This window comes from Camponotus vicinus, unplaced genomic scaffold (assembly GCF_025532165.1).
Source record: "Camponotus vicinus isolate PSW18456_S1 unplaced genomic scaffold, iyCamVici1.0 SCAF_13, whole genome shotgun sequence".
Lineage (NCBI taxonomy): Eukaryota > Metazoa > Arthropoda > Insecta > Hymenoptera > Formicidae > Camponotus > Camponotus vicinus.
In genome coordinates this window covers 7679106-7704227 of record NW_028141949.1, presented here as the reverse complement: position 1 = coordinate 7704227, position 25122 = coordinate 7679106, and the positions used below count along the sequence as shown (strand labels likewise).

The 25122-nt window shown below is 34.9% G+C and overlaps 3 protein-coding genes across 4 annotated transcripts; 2 read left to right on the top strand and 1 right to left on the bottom strand.

The window, feature by feature from the left end:
- The first annotated feature begins 6935 nt into the window (after window positions 1-6935).
- On the top strand, window positions 6936-8042 carry LOC145964654 (uncharacterized). The gene is made up of 2 exons (XM_083087656.1): window positions 6936-7344; window positions 7411-8042. Exons 1-2 carry the CDS (start codon window positions 6936-6938, stop codon window positions 8040-8042), a joined length of 1041 nt encoding a protein of 346 aa, XP_082943782.1.
- Window positions 8043-15234: 7192 nt separating this feature from the next.
- Window positions 15235-18872, top strand: LOC145964087 (uncharacterized). The gene is made up of 9 exons (XM_083086491.1): window positions 15235-15366; window positions 15541-15660; window positions 16132-16249; window positions 16394-16655; window positions 17309-17455; window positions 17570-17660; window positions 17910-18046; window positions 18600-18732; window positions 18822-18872. Exons 1-9 carry the CDS (start codon window positions 15235-15237, stop codon window positions 18870-18872), a joined length of 1191 nt encoding a protein of 396 aa, XP_082942617.1.
- A 2165-nt stretch (window positions 18873-21037) lies between these two features.
- LOC145964082 (F-box only protein 21-like) lies at window positions 21038-24094 on the bottom strand. Of its 2 annotated transcripts, XM_083086482.1 has the most exons (6): window positions 23798-24094; window positions 22855-23175; window positions 22057-22507; window positions 21769-21905; window positions 21553-21667; window positions 21038-21374 (listed from the first exon to the last, which is right to left on the bottom strand). In XM_083086482.1, exons 1-6 carry the CDS (start codon window positions 23953-23955, stop codon window positions 21222-21224), a joined length of 1335 nt encoding a protein of 444 aa, XP_082942608.1. In that variant the 5' UTR covers window positions 23956-24094; the 3' UTR covers window positions 21038-21221. The 2 variants fall into 2 exon arrangements, with proteins under 2 accessions (XP_082942608.1, XP_082942609.1); XM_083086483.1 differs by lacking the exon at window positions 22855-23175 and having other exon boundaries at window positions 21039-21374.
- Between the last annotated feature and the right edge of the window lie 1028 nt (window positions 24095-25122).

Below are 25122 nucleotides of genomic sequence, written 5' to 3'. Positions count from 1 at the left end.
AGGCATCGAGACATTATAAACCCGTATGTTAAATTGGTCGGCGATATCGAGACCACTGGCGCTCTGTGCTAACGAACTCACAAGTCTCCAAATGTCCTCGTAACTCAAATCACGCGCCGGACGAAAAGATATACCCGCAGGACCATGCGATAAATTCGGTGAATCAAACGATAATCCTACGTAATCGCCCGGTTCACATGAATTTAACGCATACGCGTGAATTTCGCGAAACGCGTTTTCTAACGAGTGATATATATCGTTGCCTTCAGTCAACGGACGTATCGCGAAACTCGCTTCTCTACCGATTACCCGGAATCTTCTAAATTGTCGCGCATTTTCCGATATTAAATTTACAAAATTAAAATTATTATTTCCGACCTGTTGGTGAAGTTGTTGCTGCTGCTGCTGATGTTGCTGTTGTTGTTGCTGTTGTTGTTGTTGCTGTTGCTGCTGGTACTCATGCTCCTCCTCCTCGTCCTCTTCACCCTCCTCGGTCTCGGATGAAATATTTTCCGAGCGGGGTAACTCGGCTACCTCCCCCTCAGTCTCATCCTCTTCCGCTTCTTCTTCCTCATTGGTGTGGGAGAGCGCTGAATTTTGTTGGCCGTCAACACCACCTCCGTATTGTACTGTTAAAAAACCGTATAAATTATAAATACTATTTTTGTTATTTTTATTATTTTAATATTTTTATACTCGAATGTAATCCGTACTATAAATATTATAATACAACGAAATAATCTCACCTTTTTAGCAATATTTGTTGTTTTTTATTCCGCTACTAATATTCTGGGGAATAGCTAATCCCCCAGCGACGAGTTTCTAAAGAAAAATTAAGAATTTGGATTAAATTCGAGCATAAAAATATATCGAGAAATAAATTATTAAAGTTACCTTCTCTGGAGGGAGCGTATATATTTTCCTCTTCTTCCTCTCTCACAGTCTCTTCTTCTTCTTCTTCTTCTTCTTCCAGCACTATCACTTCTTCCTCTTCCTGCACTTCTTCTTCTTCTTCCCCACTCTCTTCTGGCTCTTCTTCGTTAATCTCCACTCTCTCGCGCTCCTCCATCTCTCGCGGAAATTCTAATAATATTTTAAGATTCGAATATTTAATATTATAGAAACAAAATTTAAAACAGTTCTAAAATTATTTTTATATTTGAATTTTCGTTTTAGCCTATTTTTTACATAATCATCATCTTTACCCGGCGAGAACACTTCGCTATCAGGGCTACTGATTGCATATGTGATGTCGTCAGCGTTCATGTTTTCCTCGTCGTCGTCGTCGTCAAGAACGACAACGGGAATCGCCGGATTTTCCTCGAGTAATCGCGGTCTTCCTGAAATGTAGAATATTTTTTATTAGTATTGATTATTTTTATTACTACCGAACATTCTATCCGAGAAAAATTAGCACTCGTTTTCATTACGTGCAAAACTTACGCGAAGGACCTGCCTCGGGTTCTTCCTCTGCGCGGCATCTACGTGAAGGTCACACTATCGCTGTTCTCGCGAGATTATTGTTTCCTGTGATTAATTAGTAATTAAATATTTAACTTTATAATCGCGATTTTTCGTATTTTTTCTTTGAAAGCAAAAATAAATAAAATAAGTAAAATAATTACCCGTCGACTGGATCCTACTGTAGTTTTGAAGTAGGTAGGTTATATGTCCACCTACATCTTCCTCTTCTTCATATTTTTCATCTTCGCTCAAGGCTCTTCGTGCACTAATTATTTCGCCGGCAATATTTAGTAATTTCGCGTCGCCGCCGAAATGCCCCAATTTATATAAAATTGCAAGCAATGTATCGGAGCAGGCACACGCGAAATTCGAAAATACGCTGTAATTATGTTCACTTGTTTCCGTTAATTTGGAAATGTAGCTCGCGGAATTTATCTTTGGAGATAAACTCGCAGCCAACTTTGCACAACTCGATATCAAATTTTTATTACACGCCATTTTTTTTCTTAAAGGAATAACACGTGAGTGAAAATCGTACAAGTTTCCTCGGGCAAAGAAAATCTCGAAAATGCTTATATTCGGTTAAGCGTTGTCCATTTTATATATTTTCCTCCCCACTCAAAAAGAAAAATCAAACAAACCTTTATCAGCGCACGGAGAAGTCCATAAAAAGTGTAGAAGTTTGAAATTTCTTGTAGTCGTATATACCGTATTGTAATTATATTTTTCACCGTAGCGCGAATAATCTATTTTATTTCTTATTTTGTTTTTCGAGAAAGCAACTGACGCTAAACATTTTGCTAATTACCTTAATTAAGTAATGGTTTACGCATATGATTTCTTAAAAACTAGGCGTAATAAAAAAAAATTTGTAATTATTTTATTTGTCAAAGATTTTTATTTTGCGTCGACCATAGCTATTGCTCGAATATAATAAATTTTTAAAATTATTTGTTTCTTTATAAGAAAAAATACACGTTTAATGCTAATAATAATAATAATACACGACGTGTTGCTGCGTGTTCGCAGTAAAGGACAGAAGGAGATATCGGGAAATATGTTGAAAACGTAGTAAAAAGTACTCTGTGAATTTTTTTTTAAGAAAAACTTGTTATGTTATTTATTATATTTTATCGATGTACATTTATTTATTGGTTTTCATAAAATTTTCGTTTTTGTAAAATCGCACGAGAAATTTCATTAAATTTAAGCGAAAGTATCTCTACAAATATAATGCTGAAATATACATCTAAAAATGTTAAATTATTAATTTGAGTTCGAACACTTTGTTCGATTTGTTCATAATTTCCTTTAATTGTGAGTTTTATAATTTCGCAATCTATGTACGATGAGGGAAGTTTGAATTCTATTTCGTTTATTATATAGTTAGCACATGTATTGACAGTATCAACGATATTAATTAATTGCGACAAATGCGTATCTATGCATTTTATAATATTTTCCAAGCCGAGGAAAGTAACTTTCTGCATCACGATAGCGGTGTTATAAGTTTTTCGTTTCTTCGACGGAGGTTGTTCTTCCTTCACGACATTACTCGCGGAATATTCGTTGGTTTCCTTGTATGCCACTAGAATAGCCCTCGAGCCATAAGCGCTGGTAAAGTTGATGGTGATATTGTTAATAATAATCGGATTTATTCCTCCCGTTCTTTTTTGATCGTCGTTCAAATACTGTCTCATATGTTCCATGCAGGATTGAAATTGCTGCCACGTGTCGGAGTCGAGACAAATCCCATCGGCATTATTGCTCGTTAATTTAACAATTGGAACAAAACAGTCTTCCTTCGTCGATTGCAATCCCACTTGTATCTTCTTAGTGAAGGATGAATTAAGTCCGTATGTTGTTGATAGCAACAAATGTCGGTTTCTTCCACCGTTGCCGATTTTATTGTCTCCATTTCCCGGCTCCTTAATATCGCAAATATGCGAGGATTTCACAAAACTGGCTATTTCCGTCGTTCCAGCCATTACTATTAACCACTCGAAACAAAGTCGAAAAATGTACTGTGCAAAAAATAATCACAACAACAACGTTAGCGTATTTGCGTAGAATTTTTCTTCTTCGCTCGAGACTTAACTTCTGTTAACGACGAAATACGAATGAATACACGGTTTGTCCTCGCGCTTATATTACTGCTTCTGCCACCTAAAAAAAATCTAAACAAAAAGAGTGGGGGGAAATAATATGGGCAGAAGTGAGCATAAATGCGTATTCAAACAAAATATTTTACAATAATCAAAGAAAAATATCGAGAAACTTCTATAAACGTTTCTAGAAACTTCTAAAAATTTTCTCTAAGCTATATCTCGAGTGATTCACCACGGGAAAAATATTTAGGGGATGTTTTATTAAGGAAGATTCGAATGATAAATTTTTAGATATTACGGGCGGGGGTATATCTGAATGTTTAATTTAAAATAAATGTGAAATCTTATCAGATTTCTTAGTCGATACGGTATATATGCTGTTTCAGCATGAGAAAAAAATAGGTTGAGGATTTAGGATGAGGGTTTCGCTAGGGTAGATTCAAGGTGAGAAAGATTTTCCATATCTTCCTAAATTATTTGGAAACAGAATTGTTTTCTTAATCACTATTGCAAATATAGCGGGGTTATTTTAAAATGAAAACCATTGACGGTTATCTTAAGATAAGATTATTTTATTGAATGTCTCTAGTTTTTTAACGTGTGTTTAGGGTTTTAAGAATCTCTAGATATTATTATTATATCACGGGGGGATAGTGTTTGTCTGAGTCAGCTATCGGTTGATTCATAAAATACGAGTATGTACAGGTATTTTGTAATTTAGGCGATACATCGATTTAAAATATATTTTCCAGAATTTAAGCATTTTATTTTTACTATAAGCGTATATGGAGAATCAATTATAAGCTCATTAGCGTTGGTGCTCGCGAAAGTCGCCGATGCGAGCCTACCCTCGCGCGAATACGCTTACTCGCGGTCGCGCGTCGTGTATCATCTAATCAGCGGTGCTTTCCGCTCGCACGCGTAACAGAGAACGCTAGCGCGAGCACGTGGCCGGCGCGGATGGGGCCCCATGCGAATAAGCTTATTTTCCATTCCTGTATAATATTCGAGGAGCATGCGCATTTTTTTCTTTCTTAGATTATTGTTGTTAAATATCGTCGTTTACTTTTTTATTTATGAGATTGTTCCTAAACGCGAAATCGATTATTTTGTGTAATGGACGTGCGCTGGAAACATCCTTGGACGTCGATCGTCTGCGGTCCTACGGGATGCGGGAAAACAATTTTCGTGAAAACATTTCTTCGACATTTATCCCGCATGTCCGATGTCCGATTCGAGAGAATTTTATTTTATTACGCCGAGTGGCAAGATGCGTATCAGTGCTTACATTGCGACACGGGAGAGAGAGAAGAAGAGAAAAGCGAGAGCAAATATAGCGATAATGCTTTAATAAAATCGAGGAAAAATATAATCGAATTTCGCGAAGGGTTACCGCGTCCGGAGGATTATTCTAACGATGCGCTTTCTCCGAAATTGGTGATAATCGACGATCTTATGAGGGAATCGTCTTCGTGCGACGCTATCGTGGATCTATTTACGAAAGGAAGTCATCATAAGAATCTCAGCGTTATACTCATTTCGCAAAATCTTTTCTATCAGGGACGTGGACAGCGCGACATATCTCTCAACGCGAATTATATAGTAGTTTTCAAAAATCCGCGCGATCGTGCGCAAATTCGTCATTTAGCGCGTCAGGTATATCCCGACGATCCAAAATTTATGGAAGAAGCGTACTACGACGCTATCTCGAAGCCGCATGGATATTTATTGCTCGATTTGAAACAATCGACTCCAGACGAATACCGATTTCGCACGTGTATCTTTCCGGAGGATACTCTACATTACGTCTACATACCACGTAAATCTGTCATTAGAGCCGGAAGCGTATAAAAGAAAGGTATTCGCAGCCGCGAGTTGTAGTTGTGCGATTACGACGCAATGGTGAAAAAAGCAGACCCTAACAAAACATCATCGACAGCGACAGCGAGGAATTTACCGAATAGCGCAATAAAGACTGCAAAACGTTGCATCGGAGAGAGGAACCTGTGTCTCTTAAAAACTCTATGCTATTTGAAAAAAAATCAAAGAGCGGCGTTCTTACGCGATGCCGACAATAAATTTGTAAAGTGTATTCAGGAGTGTATTTTCAATACGCTCGAAGGTAACGTACCGCTCGAATCTAGCGAAAAAAAGCGCTTGTCCAAGCATAAAACGACTTTACGGCGCATCGCGGCAAAGCGGGGTAATTTGAAGACTAAAAGAAAACTATTGGTACAACGCGGAGGATTTTTACCCTATATTATCGGTCCTATACTCGGAGCTTTATTATCACGGATTATCGGCGAGTGAAAAGAAATACAATTCTTTATATTCTTTGTGAGGAAAAATAATAATATTTGGAAAAGTATTAAAAATGGAAAAGGCTAAAAAAATGGTTTTAATTTCTACGAAAAATCTCGAAAAAATGCAACGAATGCAGCAGCAGCAGCAGCAAAATCAACAGTCGGAAAATGTTAATAATACGGAAAATGATAATAATAAATCTGTACGGACACCGGGAACCCCTTTATCGCGACTCGATGCGGAGATGTGTCGTATTCTCAATCTCTCGACTCCCGCCGACGAGGGTGAAAGATGGAAAATGTATAAAGAAGTACTTCAACGTTATCTTTACTTTGTTCGGGATGCAAAAAAGCGTTTTCGCAAAGATTCGCGTGGGGCTTTAAACGGCGACGCCGATGATAAAACTGAGCAAGACGAGGACATGTACTTGGAAGATGACGATACCGAAGAATTTACGCGTACTTTAATTAGTAGCGTTGAAGATGGAGGAGGAGGTGACGCTAATAGTTTCGGAAAAAAACGCGATCAATCGGCGGAAATGATTAAAAATATAATCGAAGGTGTGCCGAAAACTTATCGCTACAAAGCTCACACGCTATTGAAATATTTACTCGATGCTCCGTCGTCAAAGATCGGTTGGGATAGACAAGGACTCGTGACTATAAACGGTGCGGTTGTAACGGGTTCGAATATTAGCGATCTCATAAATGACGCGATACGCGAGAGATAAACAGTAAAAGCAATCGGAAGAGTTCAATTTGCGCGATTACTGCAGGACATAAATACACCTTCCAGTCTCATAGGAAATCGTAGTTTTTTACACGTAGGCAAAATAGCTCGTCGTATTAAAAGCAGCGAATTAGCAGCTGTTACTTCCACTCCGAAAACTCGTCGTTCACGCAGCAGGTTAAACGAGACAGTTGTATATTGAAGGAGATACGGTATTTATATCTGCCGATGAGGATGAGGATGAGGCCGATAAAACATTAGCAAGTAAGGACGAGAATTCCCCGACGAAGAAAGCAAGAGGTTTATTCGGTTGGAGCAAATTCTAATAAGATGGAACTCGAAAAATTATATTACGATCCTTCGCACTACGCGGGTTATTCAGCGACGGTCAATTTATCACGAGCGGCTAAGCCGAATTTCTCGCGTAACGAGGTTGTCGACTGGCTTAAATCGCAAGACGCGTACACGCTGCATCGTCCAGTACGACGAAAATTTCCGCGTTTACATTATAACGTGACAAATATCGATGATTTATGGGAGGCTGATTTAATCGATCTTCGTAATCTTAAGAGTTATAACGACGGATATTCCTATCTACTGGTGGTTATCGATGTACTTAGCAAATTTGCTTGGGTAGAACCTTTGCGCGATAAAACTTCGGCGTGCGTGATAAAGGCCTTTCAGAACATATTCTCGAGAAACAAAAAACGTTTACCCGTTTACCTACAAACCGACAAAGGTAAAGAATTTATCGCGAGCGCTGTACAAAAATTCTTAAAAGAAAAAAACATCCGATTTCGTGTAGCGCGAAATCCCGATATCAAAGCAGCTATAGTCGAACGTTTCAATAGAACACTTAAGGAGAGGATGTGGCGCTATTTTACACATAAAAATACTCGCCGTTATATCGATATTTTGCAGGATATTGTTCACGCTTACAATCATACTCGTCATTCTAGCATTAAAATGCAACCAGCGATCGTTACGTTGGAAAATGCGCGTATCGCGCGAGAAAATATGAATCGACGTTGGAATATCAATGCCGAAGATGCTGAAGGAAGAAAAAATCGCGGGCGCAAACAAAAGTGTAAATACAGAGCGGGCGAGCTCGTACGCATTAGTAGAGCAAAAGCAGCGTTTGAGAAAGGATACGAGGCGGGATGGAGTGAAGAAATATTTCGAATTCATCGCGTTCTCGAATGGAGAAGACCTCCTGTATACGAACTAAGCGATTTACAGGGCGAGGTTATAGACGGGATTTTTTACGAGCAGGAATTAACGCAAGTTATTAAAGACTTACGAGAGGGAGAATTTATCGTAGACCACGTGATAAAAACCAAGGGACGGGGCGACAATAAACAATTACTAGTTAGTTGGCGGGGATATCCTTCTAAATTCGATTCTTGGATATCAGCCTCGAGTTTAATATCAAAATGAGAGGGGAAGAATTTCACATAATCCTCCCGAGTAATAGTAGCATGCGCTACTTTCCGGAAAATAAAACAACGTGTTTCACCACCGAATTACCTCAGCGTATAGACTTAAGCGGTCGTTGGGAAGTAGCGCTCACGGAGATCCAGTTTCCGTGTAGCTTTTTACATATACGCCCTGGAGAAGGAACAATAAAATTTATCGATATTAATAAGAGCATCGATGCGTTTTCTCATGCGGATGTCGAAGTATCACCAGGCGTTTATTCGAGCGTACGCGATATTATAGAGACAATGAATGACGCGTGCAAACCCGTAAAAGCCCATGTCGTTTGGGAATTAAAAGCTGGTGGTAAAGTTGTTATGAGACTTTCCTGCAAAGAGAGGAAATGCGATATGGAACATCATGTGCATTTTTCCGACAAGCTTTGTCGTATGCTCGGTTTTGATTCACGCTGTGGAAGTTCGAACGATCTACTACCGATCTACTACAATCCTGACATTCCTCCTTCTTCGAGCATTGCTTTTCCAAAATTTCCTTTTGTACTCACGGGTGACGACTATATAATAGCCGACATACCAGCTAGTTTGTTGCGAGGTATTCCAGACAAACTTTTCGTCTACTGCGACATTTGCGAACCTTATATTACGGGCGATGTACAATCGCCTCTTCTTCGAATAGTCGCGCACGATGCACGAAACGATTATCCGTTTGCATCCACTCAGATAAAGCATTTTTCGCCCGCGCAATACATCGCGCTGCGGCGAACGAGTTTCCGTACGATCGAAATAGATATAAGAGATCAGCTGGGGAAGAGCATACCATTCGAATTCGGAACGTTGACGGTAACTTTGCATTTTAGGTGTATCGATTAAATATTATAAAATACACGGAATACGCGAAAGAGAAAAACGCATTTGACCGTTCATTATTATTATTATTATTAATGGACTATTACTCGGTATATCGCGACGAATTACAGAACGGAGGCGGTCGCGGCGGCGGAATCCCACGAGTTTTCGTCGGATCGCCCTATCAGCGCGGTCACGGAATCGGCAGTTTTCTCGGGGGATTATTCAGACGCGTACTACCATATTTAGGTAAAGCCGCGCGAGCTGTGGGAAAAGAAGCTTTACGGGCTGGCGTTAATGTAATCGAAGACGTCGAAAACAATACGCCATTTAAGGTAGTGGCCAAACACCGTTTTGAAGAATCGCGAGACAAACTCAAGAGAAAAGCCAAAGAAAAAATAAGTAGTCTAATGAAGGGTTCGGGATATAAGTCTGATGCGAAAATGCATGTAGCTCAGTTCCCTTTTGTCGGGCTTGATAATCACATCGCACGATCCGCAATAACATCGGCTCGCAAGCGACGACGGACGAGTAAGAAAATCAAAGCGGTTGGGAAAAAAAGAACGAGTACAAAAGCGCAGAGAAATAAAAAGAAGAAGAAAAGTCGTACGGTTGTGAAAAAAAGACTTAAGACGTCTGCGAAACGACGTAAAATCGTTAAAAAACGTACCGTATCCGATATATTTTCTTAAGCGGTTATATTCGGAGCATTCTAATTTAACGACGGTGGCGAGCGACGGACGACAGCGAGCAATTTGCGATAAAGAAATATGTCTTTTCTTCACACGCATTCGAGCGAGTGTTTAAAGAGCGAACTAGATCTCTTCTCTCTACCACCTACGCAAACTAGCATCGAAAATTCGCAATGGATTCATTACAAACCCGTGACCTCTCTCTCGGACGACTCGCCGATAGAATTCGTCATCCCCGGACACGGAGAAGAATATTTAGATCTCACGCACACCATGCTGAGTCTTCGTCTACGTGTAGAAACAAACGCCGATTCCGCGAGACAGGCTTCAGGAACAAGCGCCGAAAGAATAGCCGTAGGCTCTGTAAATCATTTGCTTCATTCTATCTTCAATCAAATCGACGTGTATTTCAATCAAAAGCTCGTGTCGCCTCCAAACAACGCTTACGCGTACCGAGCGTACATAGAGGCGTTGTTAAATTATTCTTCACCCGCAAAAACTTCCCATCTAACTTCCTGTCTATGGGACATGGATGCACCCGGACACATGGACGATCTGTTGGAAACAAATCCCGGCAATCCCGCTCTCGCGAGACGCGCTCGTTACATTTCCGGAGGAAAGGCGTTAGATCTCGTAGGACATCTCCATTGCGACGTTTTCAATCAAGACAAATTTTCAATTAACGGTGTAGAAGTACGGTTGAGATTCGTTCGTTCGAAAGATTCGTTCTGTCTCATGGAAAGTAGCGGAACATCGAAAATTCACATTCTCGACGCCTTGCTCGTTAGAAGGGCGAAAATAAGCTCGGGTTTGTTACTCGCGCATGCTAGAATGATGAGTAAAGTTACAGCCAAGTATCCGCTCACGAGAGTCGAGGTTAAAACATTCACGATTCATAGCGGCGTTATGGGTGAATCGTTAGATAATGTAATACTCGGTCAATTACCGAAGCGAGTAATAGTCGGTTTCGTTAGTAATAAAGCGTTTAACGGTGACAGAAAATTAAATCCGTTTAATTTCAAGAACTATGGAATAAATTTCTTCTCGCTGTACGTCGATGGCACGCAAATCCCCAGTAGGCCTTTGCAACCAGCTTTCTCCGAGGAGGAACCGCTTTACATCGAAGCTTATCAAACGCTTTTCTCGGGAACAGGTATTCATTTTTTGAACGAGGGAAATTCTATAAGCAGAGACGACTATTTCAAAGGGTATACTTTATTCGCTTTTGATCTTACTCCCGATCTATCCGCTAATTGCGCTGGACATTGGAATCTCGTCAAACATGGTAGTTTACGATTAGAAGTGCGATTCGTAAGAGCACTTTCCGAGACGATTAATTGTATTATCTATGCCGAATTCGATAATGTCATAGAAATCGACTCGTCTCGTCAGGTCATCGTCGATTTTTCGGGGTAAATTTTTTATAGACGCTTAAAATTGTTCCCCCTCTACTTCGCTCAAAACTCCGACATCAGTGCGCAACGTTTCGAAAAATATTCAGTTTCGTTGGAGACACGCTCGGCGTCGTTGTTTTACATAGAGCCTCGCGTCGAATCACATAAGTTTTTTTCGTAAGATGGATATAATCGTCGATATTCAGGGTTTCCGCGATGCGAAGAAAAAGTTTATCCCTAAGGAGGTTGCTGTTGTAGCGATTGACGCTCCAATCGTCGATCATTGGATTATGATACCGACGCATTCGTTTGCCGAATTACCTGAAAAAATAAGACAAGAAAACAACTGGCTCACGCGAAATCATCACGGCATTGAATGGTTCGATGGCGAAACTAATCCGAAATATTTTACATCGCAACTGCGGCAAATTACAAGATGCGTGCGTCACATTTATGTTAGAGGAAACGAGAAAGCGAGTTATTTGAGGAATCTACTTTCTAGAAATATATATAATTTGGAAGGCATCTCACCGGCATTCAAAAATCTGACGGTAGAAGAAGAGTGCGGACATCACGGATTTCGAAAATTCGGAATCTTTCATTGTGCATTACGCAACGCTTACAAATTAAAAAGCTGGATTGTTGCGCAAAATAATTTCAGCAGCGACGGAGACAGCATTACTCAAACGACTTGCAGTTCTCCCGAAATTTTGATAGTGAGCGACGACGACGACGACGATGAAAATGAAAATATTAAAGCACAATCAAATAATAAAATAGAGAAGAAAAATCTGCAAAAAATCGAACGTGCGGCTATTAACCGCCCCGCGCAAACAGAAAATCCGTTAGCTGTACAACCCGAAAACAAGCCACCAAAAGAAATTATTCAAATACCGCTTGTTCGCTCGTCTTCGCTGCAAACAAATGGACTCTCGCGAAATTCTGCAAGCATTGCGCCAGCTAGATGTCAAACATGTGGGAGTCTATCCTGCCGACAGATTGCCGATGGCGTGGACGAGGTCGACGGCCATCGTCGCTAATACGGACAATCATAATCGCCCTGGAGAACACTGGATCGCTTTCTTCCTCGACGAAGACAGTACAGGGACATACTTCGATAGCTACGGAATACCGCCCTTGTATCCGGGTTTTTTCCTACGTCTCCGGCGAAATTCCAACATTTATCGATGGAATACCGAACAACTACAAGGGCTTTTCTCTCAAACCTGCGGACTCTACAGTTGTGTATTTTTATATTATATGTGCAGCGGTTACGATCTCGATGGATTTCTTAGTCTTTTTTCCGAAAATTGCAAATATAACGATCATTTAATCGTAGAATTATTTCATAAAATTTTTCTTCGCGAAAAAAAACATGAAAAATATAATGTTAATTAATAGCGTGTTTAATTGTAAGAAGATATAAAAAAAATGTTTGCGAAGTACTACGAATTGTATGCGGGTATATTAATAAATGTGAAAATTTTTTATCTTAATTCGTGTTTAATACTTTTAACTTTTCCCTTCTTCCTTTATAACACCCCCGCCTCGCGTTCAATCATCCGCATGTTCATCTTTTTACCTCTGTAGTGCAATGTAGTCTAATTATAATAATTATAATAATTATAATAATTATTGTCTCCTACTGAGATGCTTTGTCTCTTTTTCCGATAAAGTGCGTCATGAACCGTTCGAGCGGAGGGGGCTTGTTTCGATATTCCATAGCGGGCCCCGAGACGGAGTGGGGAGGTAAGGATTGTTTCCTCGAGACATATGGTATACCGCCGGCTACCCTCCGAAAGTCGGTAGGTGGGGGGGGTTCGTTCTGCCAAGACGTAGCGAGAGCGACTAAGGGCTAGGTAACGGGAATTTGACTCGGAACCCTATACAGGTGGGCCAGGGCTGGAGTGGGAGGAGGATTGCTTCTTCGAGTCTAGTACCGCGGAGGTAGGGAAATAAAAATTTGATAAATCGGCGACACAGCCGGCGTCGACCAATCGCAGCTCTGGGCCACTATGGTGCGAGCCAATCAAACTCTGGACCACTATGGTGCAAGCCAATCAAACTCTGGGCCACTATGGTGCAAGCCAATCAAAATCGAGACTTCGGGAGGTGGGGCATTGTTTCCACCAATCAGAACGCCTCCCTCCACTTCACCTGGCCACGCCCACGGCGCCAGGGGCCGAGTGGTGGGGGTTTGTTTTGACGCACCATAGTGGCCCATATCTACTAATATTTTAAACATCAATTTCCTCTGAATAAATATAAAATGCGTTTTAATTTCTTAGGGAGAATTTATGTATAATATTTCTACAGTATAAAATTGATTTCATGGCAAATATTATATCAAATTTATAAATTGCTCTTAAGTACTTGGCTAATAGTAATTGTTGATTTCATATTTAGCTTTAATATCTTATTTTTTAATATTTTTTGATGAAAATTATTTGTTGAGATTTTGTTTTTTAGAAAAATGATTTTTTGAGGAAAAATTACTGTAAATTATTTTTAAGGAATTTTTTTTATTAAACATGCATACAAGGTAGAATATTTTTTATGCACTTTGCGTATTTTTTTTTCTTCTTAAGTTTCTTTTTAGAGGGATTTCACACCTTTTTGTAAAATTTTATATCCTTTCTGCAAATTATTTTTTTGGAGAAAATATTTGTAAATTATTTTAAGGGATACTTTTTTATTTTTGAAAATTGTTACTGTACAGTTTAGTCTTTCTATAAGTCTTATCTAACGGCACATGTTTTATATTTCTGTGGTGCACCGTTTCTGAAATATTAGATTTTACCCCCAAGGAGTGGTTTTTAAGAATTGTTATTATACGCTTAATTAGTCTTTCTACAAGTCATAACTAACAGTACAGGTTTGATATTTTTGTGGCACATCGTTTCTGAGATATTAGATTTCACCCCCAAAAGGTGGTTTTTAAAAATTATTATTATATGGTAAATTAGTCTTTGTAAGAAACCTTAATTAACGGCATGAGTCCCATATTTCTGCGACGCATCATTTTCGAGATATATTATTTTTCATCCTCAAGGGATGGTTTTTGAAAATTGTTACTATACGATAAATTACTTCTTTTTTAAATTGTATTTAACAGCAGATGTCCCGTATTTTTACGGCTCCGTTTCTAACAATAAGATATTAAATTCCACCCCGAAGGGGTAGTTTTGAAAATAGTTACGATAAATTAATCTCTTAAACGTACGTACACACATACATACACATATCACACGTGTGTATGTACGCGCATACACACGTATGATTTTGTCTCTTAAGGCGTATTTGCATTCTCGAATAATCGCACATGAGCGTTGCAAACGCGCCTTGAGGGACAAACTCGCTTTGCTTGTGTGCGTGCGATCCTACGTACGTGAGCTTGGAAATGGAGAAGGACGAAGAATGTCACAATTCTGACGTTCGATCATCATTTTTCAGGATTGACTGCACCGATTTTAACAAACTGGTCACAATCAAAAGCTCGTATTCATATTATATAATAAAAGTGCCATTGGATTTTTGATTACGGCTTTAGTTTCTGAAATATCTTAATTGAAAGTTTATTAGACTCAAAATTCCGGATTACCGTGTCGCTTGATTATTGCCCGCATAAAAGAGAAATGAGATGATAATATACACACACTTTTACAAGTTACTAAGTTTTAATATACACACTTTTATTAGTTTTTCTCAATATTTTACAAATATTATAAAATAAAATTACTGGAACCGCTTGTTATCGAAACGCATTATATTTTAGAGTTCTCTAGTGCAAATTCATAATTTCTAATATTTTATAATTTACATAATTTTTTTTATACGAAAAATTTTTAAATAAAATCAAACATCTGTTGTGAAAGGAATTTATCTTTAAGTAGTATCACGAAACAATTGTGAGACCGAGAGATCACTCTCTTGTTAAGTGTAAAAAATTCAAATGTAAAAAATATAAAACGGATATAATGACGGATATAATGAAAAAGATATATCATTATGATAGTTTTGAATTATAAAGAAATGTACTCGTTGTGAAAGATGAATTTTTAATCGCAGAGAGCTCTCTGTAGATCGTTATTAAATATCGAATTTTTGCGACGCTCTAACATTTCCAAATGTTTCATGACAATCCGAAATTATTGTGATGATATATTTTTCTCTCTCGTCAATGCTTCCACTCTACATTTTCTCTACAATCGAATATCTAACAAGAGGGTGATCAGTCTCGTTTTGCGATATGCAAGGATACATGCTACGATACTATTCTAAAAATCAATTCTTCTTGTCGCAGATAGGTATCTGGCCTTATCAGCCTAGGGTGATAAAGATATTGCTACCGTGTTTCTTAGTAGCCGCCGAAATGTCTATTCTTGCAACTCAGGTAATGCACGTTATTATTCATGCACATAATTATGCGATTGCGTCATTAAAGCGAACGCAATCAATCAAGAAATAGTGTGACACGATTCTACTTTTTAATGAAATATTTTCATAATATGCTTTTCTTTCTTTTTCTATGTCACTGATAAATATTGTTATCACCCTTAACTTATAGGTGCTTTTGTTGCACAATACTTTGGGAGATATGAGTATGGCTGTCGAAGGTATAGTTAACACTATTCTTCTCACTGGTGCCACTACGAAATTACTGAATATTGTTATAAATAATAAAAAGGTAATTCTCGATCTCAGTGAGTAATACATGTGATATGTGGGATATATGTGTAATACATAAATCGCATATATGATTTTTTTATCAATGATGAATGTCAAAAAATATATTTTAGATGATCTCCAATTTCTGACAGAATTGTATTTATAATTTATTTATTTTTAACTTGTTTATTTATTTATAATTTATTTATTTTATATATATGATAATAAAATATGATAATAACATTTATTTGTATAATAAAAAAATATGATACTAAATACAATTTCATACACATATATAGGTTGATCATTCTAGTGTTTTCTATAGTACACATAAAAAATCGTAAATATAATTCGACACACGTGAGCTTTAATTTTTATATTTCGTGTACTATTGAATTTAGATGCGTCCATTGTATTCATAAATAATAAAAATATTTATTACTTCATTACATATAATTCTCTCAATAATTCTGCTCTTTATTATTGCAAGTTGAAATATTTGTTAGAACTGATGGATGAACATTGGCGGCTCTTTCATAGCAAGCGTGAGTTTTATATTTTGAGGTATTATGCTAACATTGGACAAAAAGTGACAAAATATTACTCAGGTAATTATTTTTAAATCGCATTACATTTCTTTGAATCTATTGATCAGTATTTACAAAAATACAAGTTTGGACGAAAAAATTTCTATATTATAAAAATAATTAAAAATAATAGGATTATTGTAGCATGTTATGTTTTCTTTGCAGTGCACTTTAACATTGTCCTAGTAATGTTTTTGACAATACCGTTAATGCCAAAAATTCTAGATGTCATAATACCATTGAATGAGTCACAGCCGGTTATATATGTGCTTGAAGGAGATTGGGGAGTAGACAAAGACAAATATTATTTTCCAATTTTATTGCATTGCTATCTTGCAGCTGTGATTAGTACCAGATGTATGGTGAACGTTGATACTATGTATATGGTGTGTGTGTTACACGGTTGTAGTTTATTTAACGCTATCGGGTAAATAAAATAAAAAAGATATAATTTTATTTTCACTTTAAATTATTAAATAGTTATTCCGGCTTAAGGGGATCCCTCATTGAACGGCGAACTCTTACACGATTACAGCGCCCTCATCTAATCCTCATCCCGTATCTCTCTGTATCACATTATTTATAAAGAAGATGCACTGCTTTTTCTACTCTACTTTACCAACATTTCAGGTACATACGGACCGAAATTTTTGGGCATGTGCCATTTATTAATTAGACTACTAAACTCAATTTTCACAGTTCCTCAAGTTTTTATTGTGCAGTCCGCTATTGGGTATGTTATTGTTTTGTGCGTAAAAGCTACAAAACATTTATACAAGGCTAATGTCTTTATGAGGTGATAGCTTTAGACGCCATATTGATCTAAGAAGTTGATAAATAAATATATAATTTTATACTTTTTTTTCTTTCTCAGTACATAATCGGCTTCCTCGTGTCCGTTTGCATCTATACTTCAACCGTAGAAAAGAATTTTTAATTTTATGTAGACAATCGAAATGGCACATGCCCAAAAATTGCAGTATTTTGTCGATAAAACAGATAGATCGAGGGATCCCCTTAAAATATATCTCCATACAAATTGTTTGAGATTTTAATAATATCTTTTATATTTTTTCCAAGCATGCGTCTTGAAAATATTTTGTGTAAGACTAAACTTGTGCAAGACGAGGAAATAATGAGCATAGAACAGGCAGTAATAAAAGAATATGATTCTCAAGATTATTGCGAGATAATTGCATGCTTAAGAAAACATCAACTCGCAATAAAGTTTGTATTATGGAAAATTTTATTATAAATAATTTTATCGATATTATTCAATTAGATTATCACACATTTTATATAAAAGTTTTCATTTAGTAATATTTTTTTCCAATTTTTTAGATACACTCACATGCTAGACTCTACATTTAGAAGTGCGACATTTCTTATCTTATTTTTGAATATAATGATTCTGAGTCTAATTGGACTACAAGTAAATTACGACATGAGTCAATTATTTAAAAAAATATTCATAAGAATCAAAGAAAGAAAATTTTTTAATATTTCATAACACACAGCACTTACATATAAAAAAGTTGTAAAGCAATATATAATTAAGTTTATACCTTATAATTATTTCTTATATATTATTCCATCAATACAATATTTTGTCCCCATTAATATAAAAAAATGAAAGAAAGGAATATTTATAGAAATTTAGAAACTCTCAAATACATTCTAGCTTATCAACAAATTCGGGCAAACGCAAGAGGTGATAAGATTTGTATGCATAGCTATGGGATCGGTCACTCATCTTTTGAGCATGTGTTTACCCGGACAACTACTTCTGGATAGAAATATAGAAGTGTTCGACAAAGCGCAAGTATTCAAATCATGCTTTAATTTAAATTACATTAATTATTATAATTAATATAAATATGAATTACTATAATTCATTATTTCGGAACAACAACACTATACGATTGGTTGAATGAATATACAGGGTGTTTCAAAACCTATTTCAGAGATTTTAAGGGTGTATTCTAGGGGTCAAAATAAGAAAAAAAGTTCTTATAAACATGGGTCCAAAAATGCTTTCCCTCCGAGTTACCCCTTAAAATTGGTGGAAAAAATCGCAAAATATATTGTAGCTCTCGGAGACTTTTTCACAGAACATTGAAATTTTGCACGGCGTAATAATTAATAGTGACCTTTATTTTTTCAATACATTTTGCGATTTTTTTCATCAACTTTAGGGGGCTATAACTCGGAGGGAAAGCATTTTTGGACTCATGTTTATAAGAACTTTCTTTCTTATTTTGACCTCCTAGGATATGCCCTTAAAATCTCTAACATAGATTTAGAAACACCCTATATAATTTTGTCTCCTCAGTAACTCAGAACTCTATCACATAAAAATATTTTTATGTAGGTATAATGCACAATGGTACATGATCTCGCTGAAAACGACAAAATTATTAAGCATACTCATTTATAGAAGTCTCGTGCCTTGTACGTTGTCGGCTGCGAACATGTATATTATGTCAATGACTACGTTCAGTTCGGTACGTCAGCTTTATTAGAAAAAACGCGTGAAAAATTTCTTGTAACAACTCTTATAATGTTATATAACATGTTAATACTCTTTTTTAAGGTGATGCAAACAGCCATGTCATACTTCACAACCTTTTTATCAGTCAGTTAGACATAAGTTTGCGTAAAATAATCGCGATTATCGAGGCTATTAATTTTTATTATTATATATGTTATGAAATAGAAATTTAAAATCCTTATAATAAATATTAATATGTGTGTTTCATATATAAATAACATATATATATATGATCATATATGATTTGTTTGTACGTTTTATATGTACTATTTTTTAAAGTACACTGTTAATGATAAAATTTCAATTTCTTTTGTTTTTAATTTTTTTAATAAATTTTTATGGATAAAACACAATTATTTATGAATATGTGGACAAATGTGAAACTCAAAAGCCATATCAATTTTGTGAAAATTCATATTTCAAAGTGCTAACTTTACAGATCTACACACATTCATATTCTACTTATTTAAATGTTTTAAATATTTTCTGAGCATATATACCACAATATTCTCTGCAGAATCTTACAATATGTTTGAACAAAGTTTTTAAAATATTAATTAAAGAAATTATAGATTCAGCAAAAAAAAATAGCAACATGCTTTGACGGCGACTTTTGTTATTCAATGTTATATAGTCTGAGATTTTTTTAATAAAAGATATTTTAACTCTTTCTGTCTTTAAGACCTGTGGGCGCATCAAATCTGATATATATAGATAAAAAAGAAAGATTATTAAGAATATATCTTCACAGAAGATTTTTATATACTCGTAACTGGAAAAATTCATATCAATGACGTGTGGTTGAGATATAAATATTTTTTAATATCTTTTAATATCTTATAACGTTGTAGTGAATTAATATTTTCAATTTTATGATGAGATTTATTTAATATATACCTTTAAAGAAAAACCTTACAAAAGTAAAAAAATACGTCAAGTACATAAAAAATATTCTACCTTGTAATATTCTACCATGTTTAATAAAAAAATTCCTTAAAAATAATTTACAGTAATTTTTCCTAAAAAAATCATTTTTCTAAGAAACAAAATCTCAACAAATAATTTTCATCAAAAAATATTAAAAAATAAAATATTAAAACTAAATATGAAATCAATAATTACTATTAGCCAAGTACTTAAGAGCAATTTATAAATTTGATATAATATTTGCCATGAAATCAATTTTATACTGTAGAAATATTATACATAAATTCCCTAAGAAATTAAAACGCATTTTACATTTATTCAAAGAAAATTGATGTTTAAAATATTTAATGAGAATTAGGATTCTTTTAATTCTTAAAACATTTTTTATATAATGTATATAATTTAAAAGAAAGTTTCACGCAAGTTTTAAATCGCAGTTTTTAAATCGAAATAAGTTATGAAAACTTGGCGTGCCCAGATTGTTATCAAATACAGATTAAATATTAAATTACATAATGTCTAATATTTTACATTTTATTGGAGATATATTTGTTTATAATGTAAACAATCCGGGCACGCCAAGTTTTCATAACTTATTTCGATTTAAAGACTGTGCGATTTCAAACTTGCGTAAAACTTTTTTTTTTAATTATATACATTATATAAAAAATGTTTTAAGAATTGAAAGAATCCTAATTCTAATTAAATATTTTAAACATCAATTTTCTCTGAATAAATATAAAATGCGTTTTAATTTCTTAGGAAGAACTTATATATAATATTTCTACAGTATAAAATTGGTTTCATGGCAAATATTATATCAAATTTACAAATTGCTCTTAAGTACTTGGCTTTCTCTTTCTATGTGTTGTGTACATGTGCGTTGATGATGGTGACGATGATAAAGACGTTTCATAATTGAAAATTTTCATATTTCGACTTTGCGTTATAATATCTTCGTTTCTAGATCACGCAGCACAAAAATAAAGATACTTTCTTTATATAATTCAAACTCGTTCTATCGATTAAGGCTAGTAAGAATTCGATCCGTTCAGCCGTTATTGAAATCCGATAATTTGAGTTACTCTCATCTGTCCGACTCGCGTATAGATACACGGAGTGCCGCGCTAATGCTTCGCATAAACTTGGCGCGAGAAACTACCGTGTCTCTTGAATAGATACACGGAGTGCCGCGCTAATGCTTCGCATGAACTTGGCGCGGGGCACTACCGTGTCTCTTGAGGACAACTTTTTTAACAAAACTCTTGTACAATTGTAATATTTTAAAATTATATTGTTTATTTTGCGCAATTTCATAATTATATTTCATATTATATTTTCACATAATTTCATATTATATTTTCACTTAATAATAGGTGAGTTCTTGGTGTTTTAATATAACATTTGTCAAAAGTTTTATATAACATGATATTTAACGAAAGTTTCATATACTCTAAATATTACACACATTATACAATTTATGTATTTTTATCTAATCGTCAGATATTGTTGCAGTTATAGCGGCATCATGCGGGTAATATCTCGCCAGCATTGCGTTTGGCACATAATGCGTGTCTTCCTTCCAAATGCCATTTCCTGCGGCATAACCATTAAAGTGTTATTACACCAATCTATATTTACAAGTATTTCTAGCATCTCCAGCAGTATCTGAAAAAAAAGATGTAACATGTGAACAGAGCTCCTATTACAAATAGAAAAGGACAAATTGCATATTTTTCTGCCTATATAAAGTGTTTCATTGGCTTATATCTTTGTCAAGGTGTTACAAGTTTAATAAATTAATTAGAGTTAAATTTATAGAAAAATCATATCATATGAGTAATACCTCGTTAGCTGTTACTGCAATAGGTTCTCTAGAACACCGTTGCTTGACGAGACAATCCGGGAATGTGTTAAAACTTATGTTAAAACATCTTACATCTTCTAAACTACTCGTGGCACTATAAACAATAAAACAAATTACATATGTGTGCGTGTGTATGTATGATAAGAAGAAAATACCGACAAACTCGGATAAGTATTAATCTAATATTATACTTACTATTTTGGTTTCCAAAAGATACGTCTACGGGAGCGATATGGCAACTTTCCTATATCGCAACGTAGGCCAAGTCTCCTCGCCACACTATGATATATTATTAATAAAACTATTTCTTGGCCAATTTTATTTTTTAATACCTGTGACAGTAATTACAATACAATAAATTAATTACAATGAAAAAGAGAGAGAAGGTGTGCTTTTAACGTAATAATATGAATATATGGTCATGTTTACGGCATAATTGGGCATAATTTCAATGTATTATAATATAAATCTTTAATAACTTACATTATCTATACACATGTATTCCAAATATGTGTTTTCCGATTTGTTTGGTCTAAAGTTTAATTTGTCAAATATATATTCCTCGAGTGTATCCATAATTTGCTTTCCTTCCATTTCATCCCAATGATTATCGTCGATGTTGTTGTTTTTCCAGTAGGCAAAATTTGCAGCAGACGTCGAAAATATTGAATGGTCGGGGTGTTTTTCTCTGAGGCAATTCAATACTTCTAATGCGATATTATCTAGTGACGCTTTTACCATCGAATAAAATACATCCTTTTGGGGTTGGAACCATTGTGCTACAATAGTAGCACCCCGTTCCAAAAGCTGCTCTCGGTGAGATAGTTCTTTAAATCTCTCCCACTTCTCTCTCACCGAACGTTGCCTCAGGTAATGAAACAATTTCATGTTGCAATATCTTTCCGCTTCTTCTTTTAGATCGCAATCCGCTCCTCTGAAAATTTATATACATATATATATATATATATATATATATGTGATATAAATAATATATGTATATAAATTAATACACACACACACACACACACACACACACACACACACACACACACACACACACACACACACACACACACACACACACACACACACACACACACACACACACTCACACGTGTGTGTGTGTGTGTGTGTGTGTGTGTGTGTGTGTGTGTGTGTGTATTAATTTATATACATATATTATTTATATATGTGTTTTATATATATATATATATATATTGACTATGTAGTAAGTATATTAGTCTACGATATTAAAAGCAATTTAATTTATATTGTACCTACCGTGAAGATTGCGCAAGCAAGCATTTAAGCTCATCCATAAAGAAAGAATTATTTATAAAATTATCAGGCCTACAAATTATTTCATTTAAATGTTCATCCAAATAAAATATTTGTTCAAAATTTGCGAAATTATCTATTGAAGCATTGAAGTTATAGTAATCATGCATTATTGGAGACACGTAATTCCGTAATTGTCTCGCACAATTAATGCCTGTTTCCATAAAGTTTAAACTTTTTTTATCCTTCTGTTCATTCTTTTCTGATTCCTTTTGCTCATTTTCTTTAGATATCTTGTCACAAAGTTTCTTCGCAGAAGGCCACCTAAAATTAGAATGAAATATACTTTAATAAACTTTTGAAAATCATATCAAACAGCTATTGCATCAATAATAAATGTTCAGAGAAATAAATTTTTTAAAATATTCAAAGTATCAATTAAAAAATCAATCTTCTTGTCTCTTTACATAGAAAACATAAATATGCAGAAAAATATATAATATATTTATAAGCTTCATTAATTTAAATTATAATTAAACTTTACACTAAGAATGTACATAATAATAGTAAATATAATGAACAATACAAAGCAGTATTTACATTATTCCATTATCTAACCCTTATTACGTAATTATTATATAAAGAATTACTTAGCGCTCTCCCTCTCACACACACACACACACACACACGCGCACACACATACACTCATACACACACATTATTCTATATTCATAAAATAGGTTACTATATTAAAATTATTAAAACAAAAAATAATTAAATTAACAAAATAAACTTGTAAAATATGTAATTATCAAAATTTAATTTCTCCTTATTATTATATAGTTAGTATATTACATTTATTATATTTATTATATTGTATACTCAAGTGATACATTGCGCGATTAATGGAATAAAGTTACAAAAAAATCATAAAACAAAAAATTACCTCTGAGAAAATTTTTTTTCCCAATACTTGTCGTATTTGGCTGCCCACTTGAATTGTTTGCACGTGCATCTGAAGTTAATGATATCCTCAACACTGATATCATTATAGCTAAGAATATGAGCTATCAACTCTTCAGGTAAGCACATTATCGTAGCCATTACGAAAAGAATTCAGTACGAAACACTGCGAAAAAGTGTAATTTAAGATAATCACAATTATTTTCGTATATAATTAATTCTTTATGTGAAAGCGCACACGAAATTTACTGCAGTACAGTTGCTACGAATCGTTCTCCACACTTTGTCCACCCTCACACTGGACTGTATACCTGTAGGTTTGGAAATTATCAGCTTTCCCCCACCATTATTGTCACGTGACCATGCTTATGGAAAAAAACCGAAAAGACACGGAAGACGACACTTTCATTCTGCACATGCACTTTTAAGATAATAAAAGATGGGAAAAAAGGGAACACATTTTCTCGAAATCTATTTGAAGAAATCGACATTTCCTTGCGATAAAATATTTGATCATTGATTCTTTTGTTTCGATATCAACTAAAACTCACGTGTAACGCATTTAGGATTCTAAGAAAATTCAACTTTTACAAAATGTACGCATAAAGTAAGCGGTATCTAGAAAAAATAATTTTAAAAAGAACTTTCTCTTTTATGGACATAAAATTTCTTTTGAACTAAGAGGAAGGGAGAGGTCATTCGGATGACGCACATAACTCTTTTGTTCAATACATCTGTTTTTGCCATAGAGGTTCAACATAATATTTTTTACCTGCATGCAAGATAGAAGATAATCTTAAATATTTTTAGGATACGATAAGGGTAAAATATGTAAGATAGAGGATTATCTTAAATATTAGGAAATAAATAGGAAACGAACTATTTACTTTACTGAATCTAATCATTATCTCTGTGCGTTGTCCCTCTATGGCAAGAACATATGTATTGAACAAGCTTTTATAGAGCGCACAAAGATAACGATTAGATTGCGTAAAGTAAATAGTTCGTTTCCTATTTATTTCCTAATGTTTAAGATAATCCTCTATCTTACATATTTTACCCTTATCGTATCCTAAAAATATTTAAGATTATCTTCTATCTTGCATGCAGGTAAAAAATATTACGGTGAACCTCTATGGCAAAAACAGATGTATTAAACAATAGACTTATGTGCGTCATTCGAAGCACCTCTCCCTTCCTTTTAGTTCGAAAGAAATCTTATGTCCATAAAAGAGAAAGTTCTTTTTAAAATTATTTTGTCTAGAAACCGTTTACTTTATGCGTACATTTTGTAAAAGTTGAATTTTC

What these genes read in the sequence shown, in the direction of transcription:
- LOC145964654 (XM_083087656.1), top strand. Translation starts at nt 6,936, where the DNA reads ATGGAACTCGAAAAATTATATTACGATCCTTCGCACTACGCGGGTTAT. An exon ending in TTACCTACAAACCGACAAAG is followed by an intron (nt 7,345 to 7,410) that starts GTAAAGAATTTA and finishes GATTTCGTGTAG; the next exon opens with CGCGAAATCCCGATATCAAA.
- LOC145964082 (XM_083086482.1), bottom strand. Translation starts at nt 23,955, where the DNA reads ATGGCTACGATAATGTGCTTACCTGAAGAGTTGATAGCTCATATTCTT. An exon ending in AATACATGTGTATAGATAAT is followed by an intron (nt 21,906 to 22,056) that starts GTAAGTTATTAA and finishes TTACTGTCACAG; the next exon opens with GTATTAAAAAATAAAATTGG. An exon ending in TTGCAGTAACAGCTAACGAG is followed by an intron (nt 21,375 to 21,552) that starts GTATTACTCATA and finishes CTTTTTTTTCAG; the next exon opens with ATACTGCTGGAGATGCTAGA.
- LOC145964087 (XM_083086491.1), top strand. Translation starts at nt 15,235, where the DNA reads ATGCTACGATACTATTCTAAAAATCAATTCTTCTTGTCGCAGATAGGT. An exon ending in TTGTTATAAATAATAAAAAG is followed by an intron (nt 15,661 to 16,131) that starts GTAATTCTCGAT and finishes TATTATTGCAAG; the next exon opens with TTGAAATATTTGTTAGAACT. An exon ending in ATAGAAGTGTTCGACAAAGC is followed by an intron (nt 18,047 to 18,599) that starts GCAAGTATTCAA and finishes ATTTTTATGTAG; the next exon opens with GTATAATGCACAATGGTACA.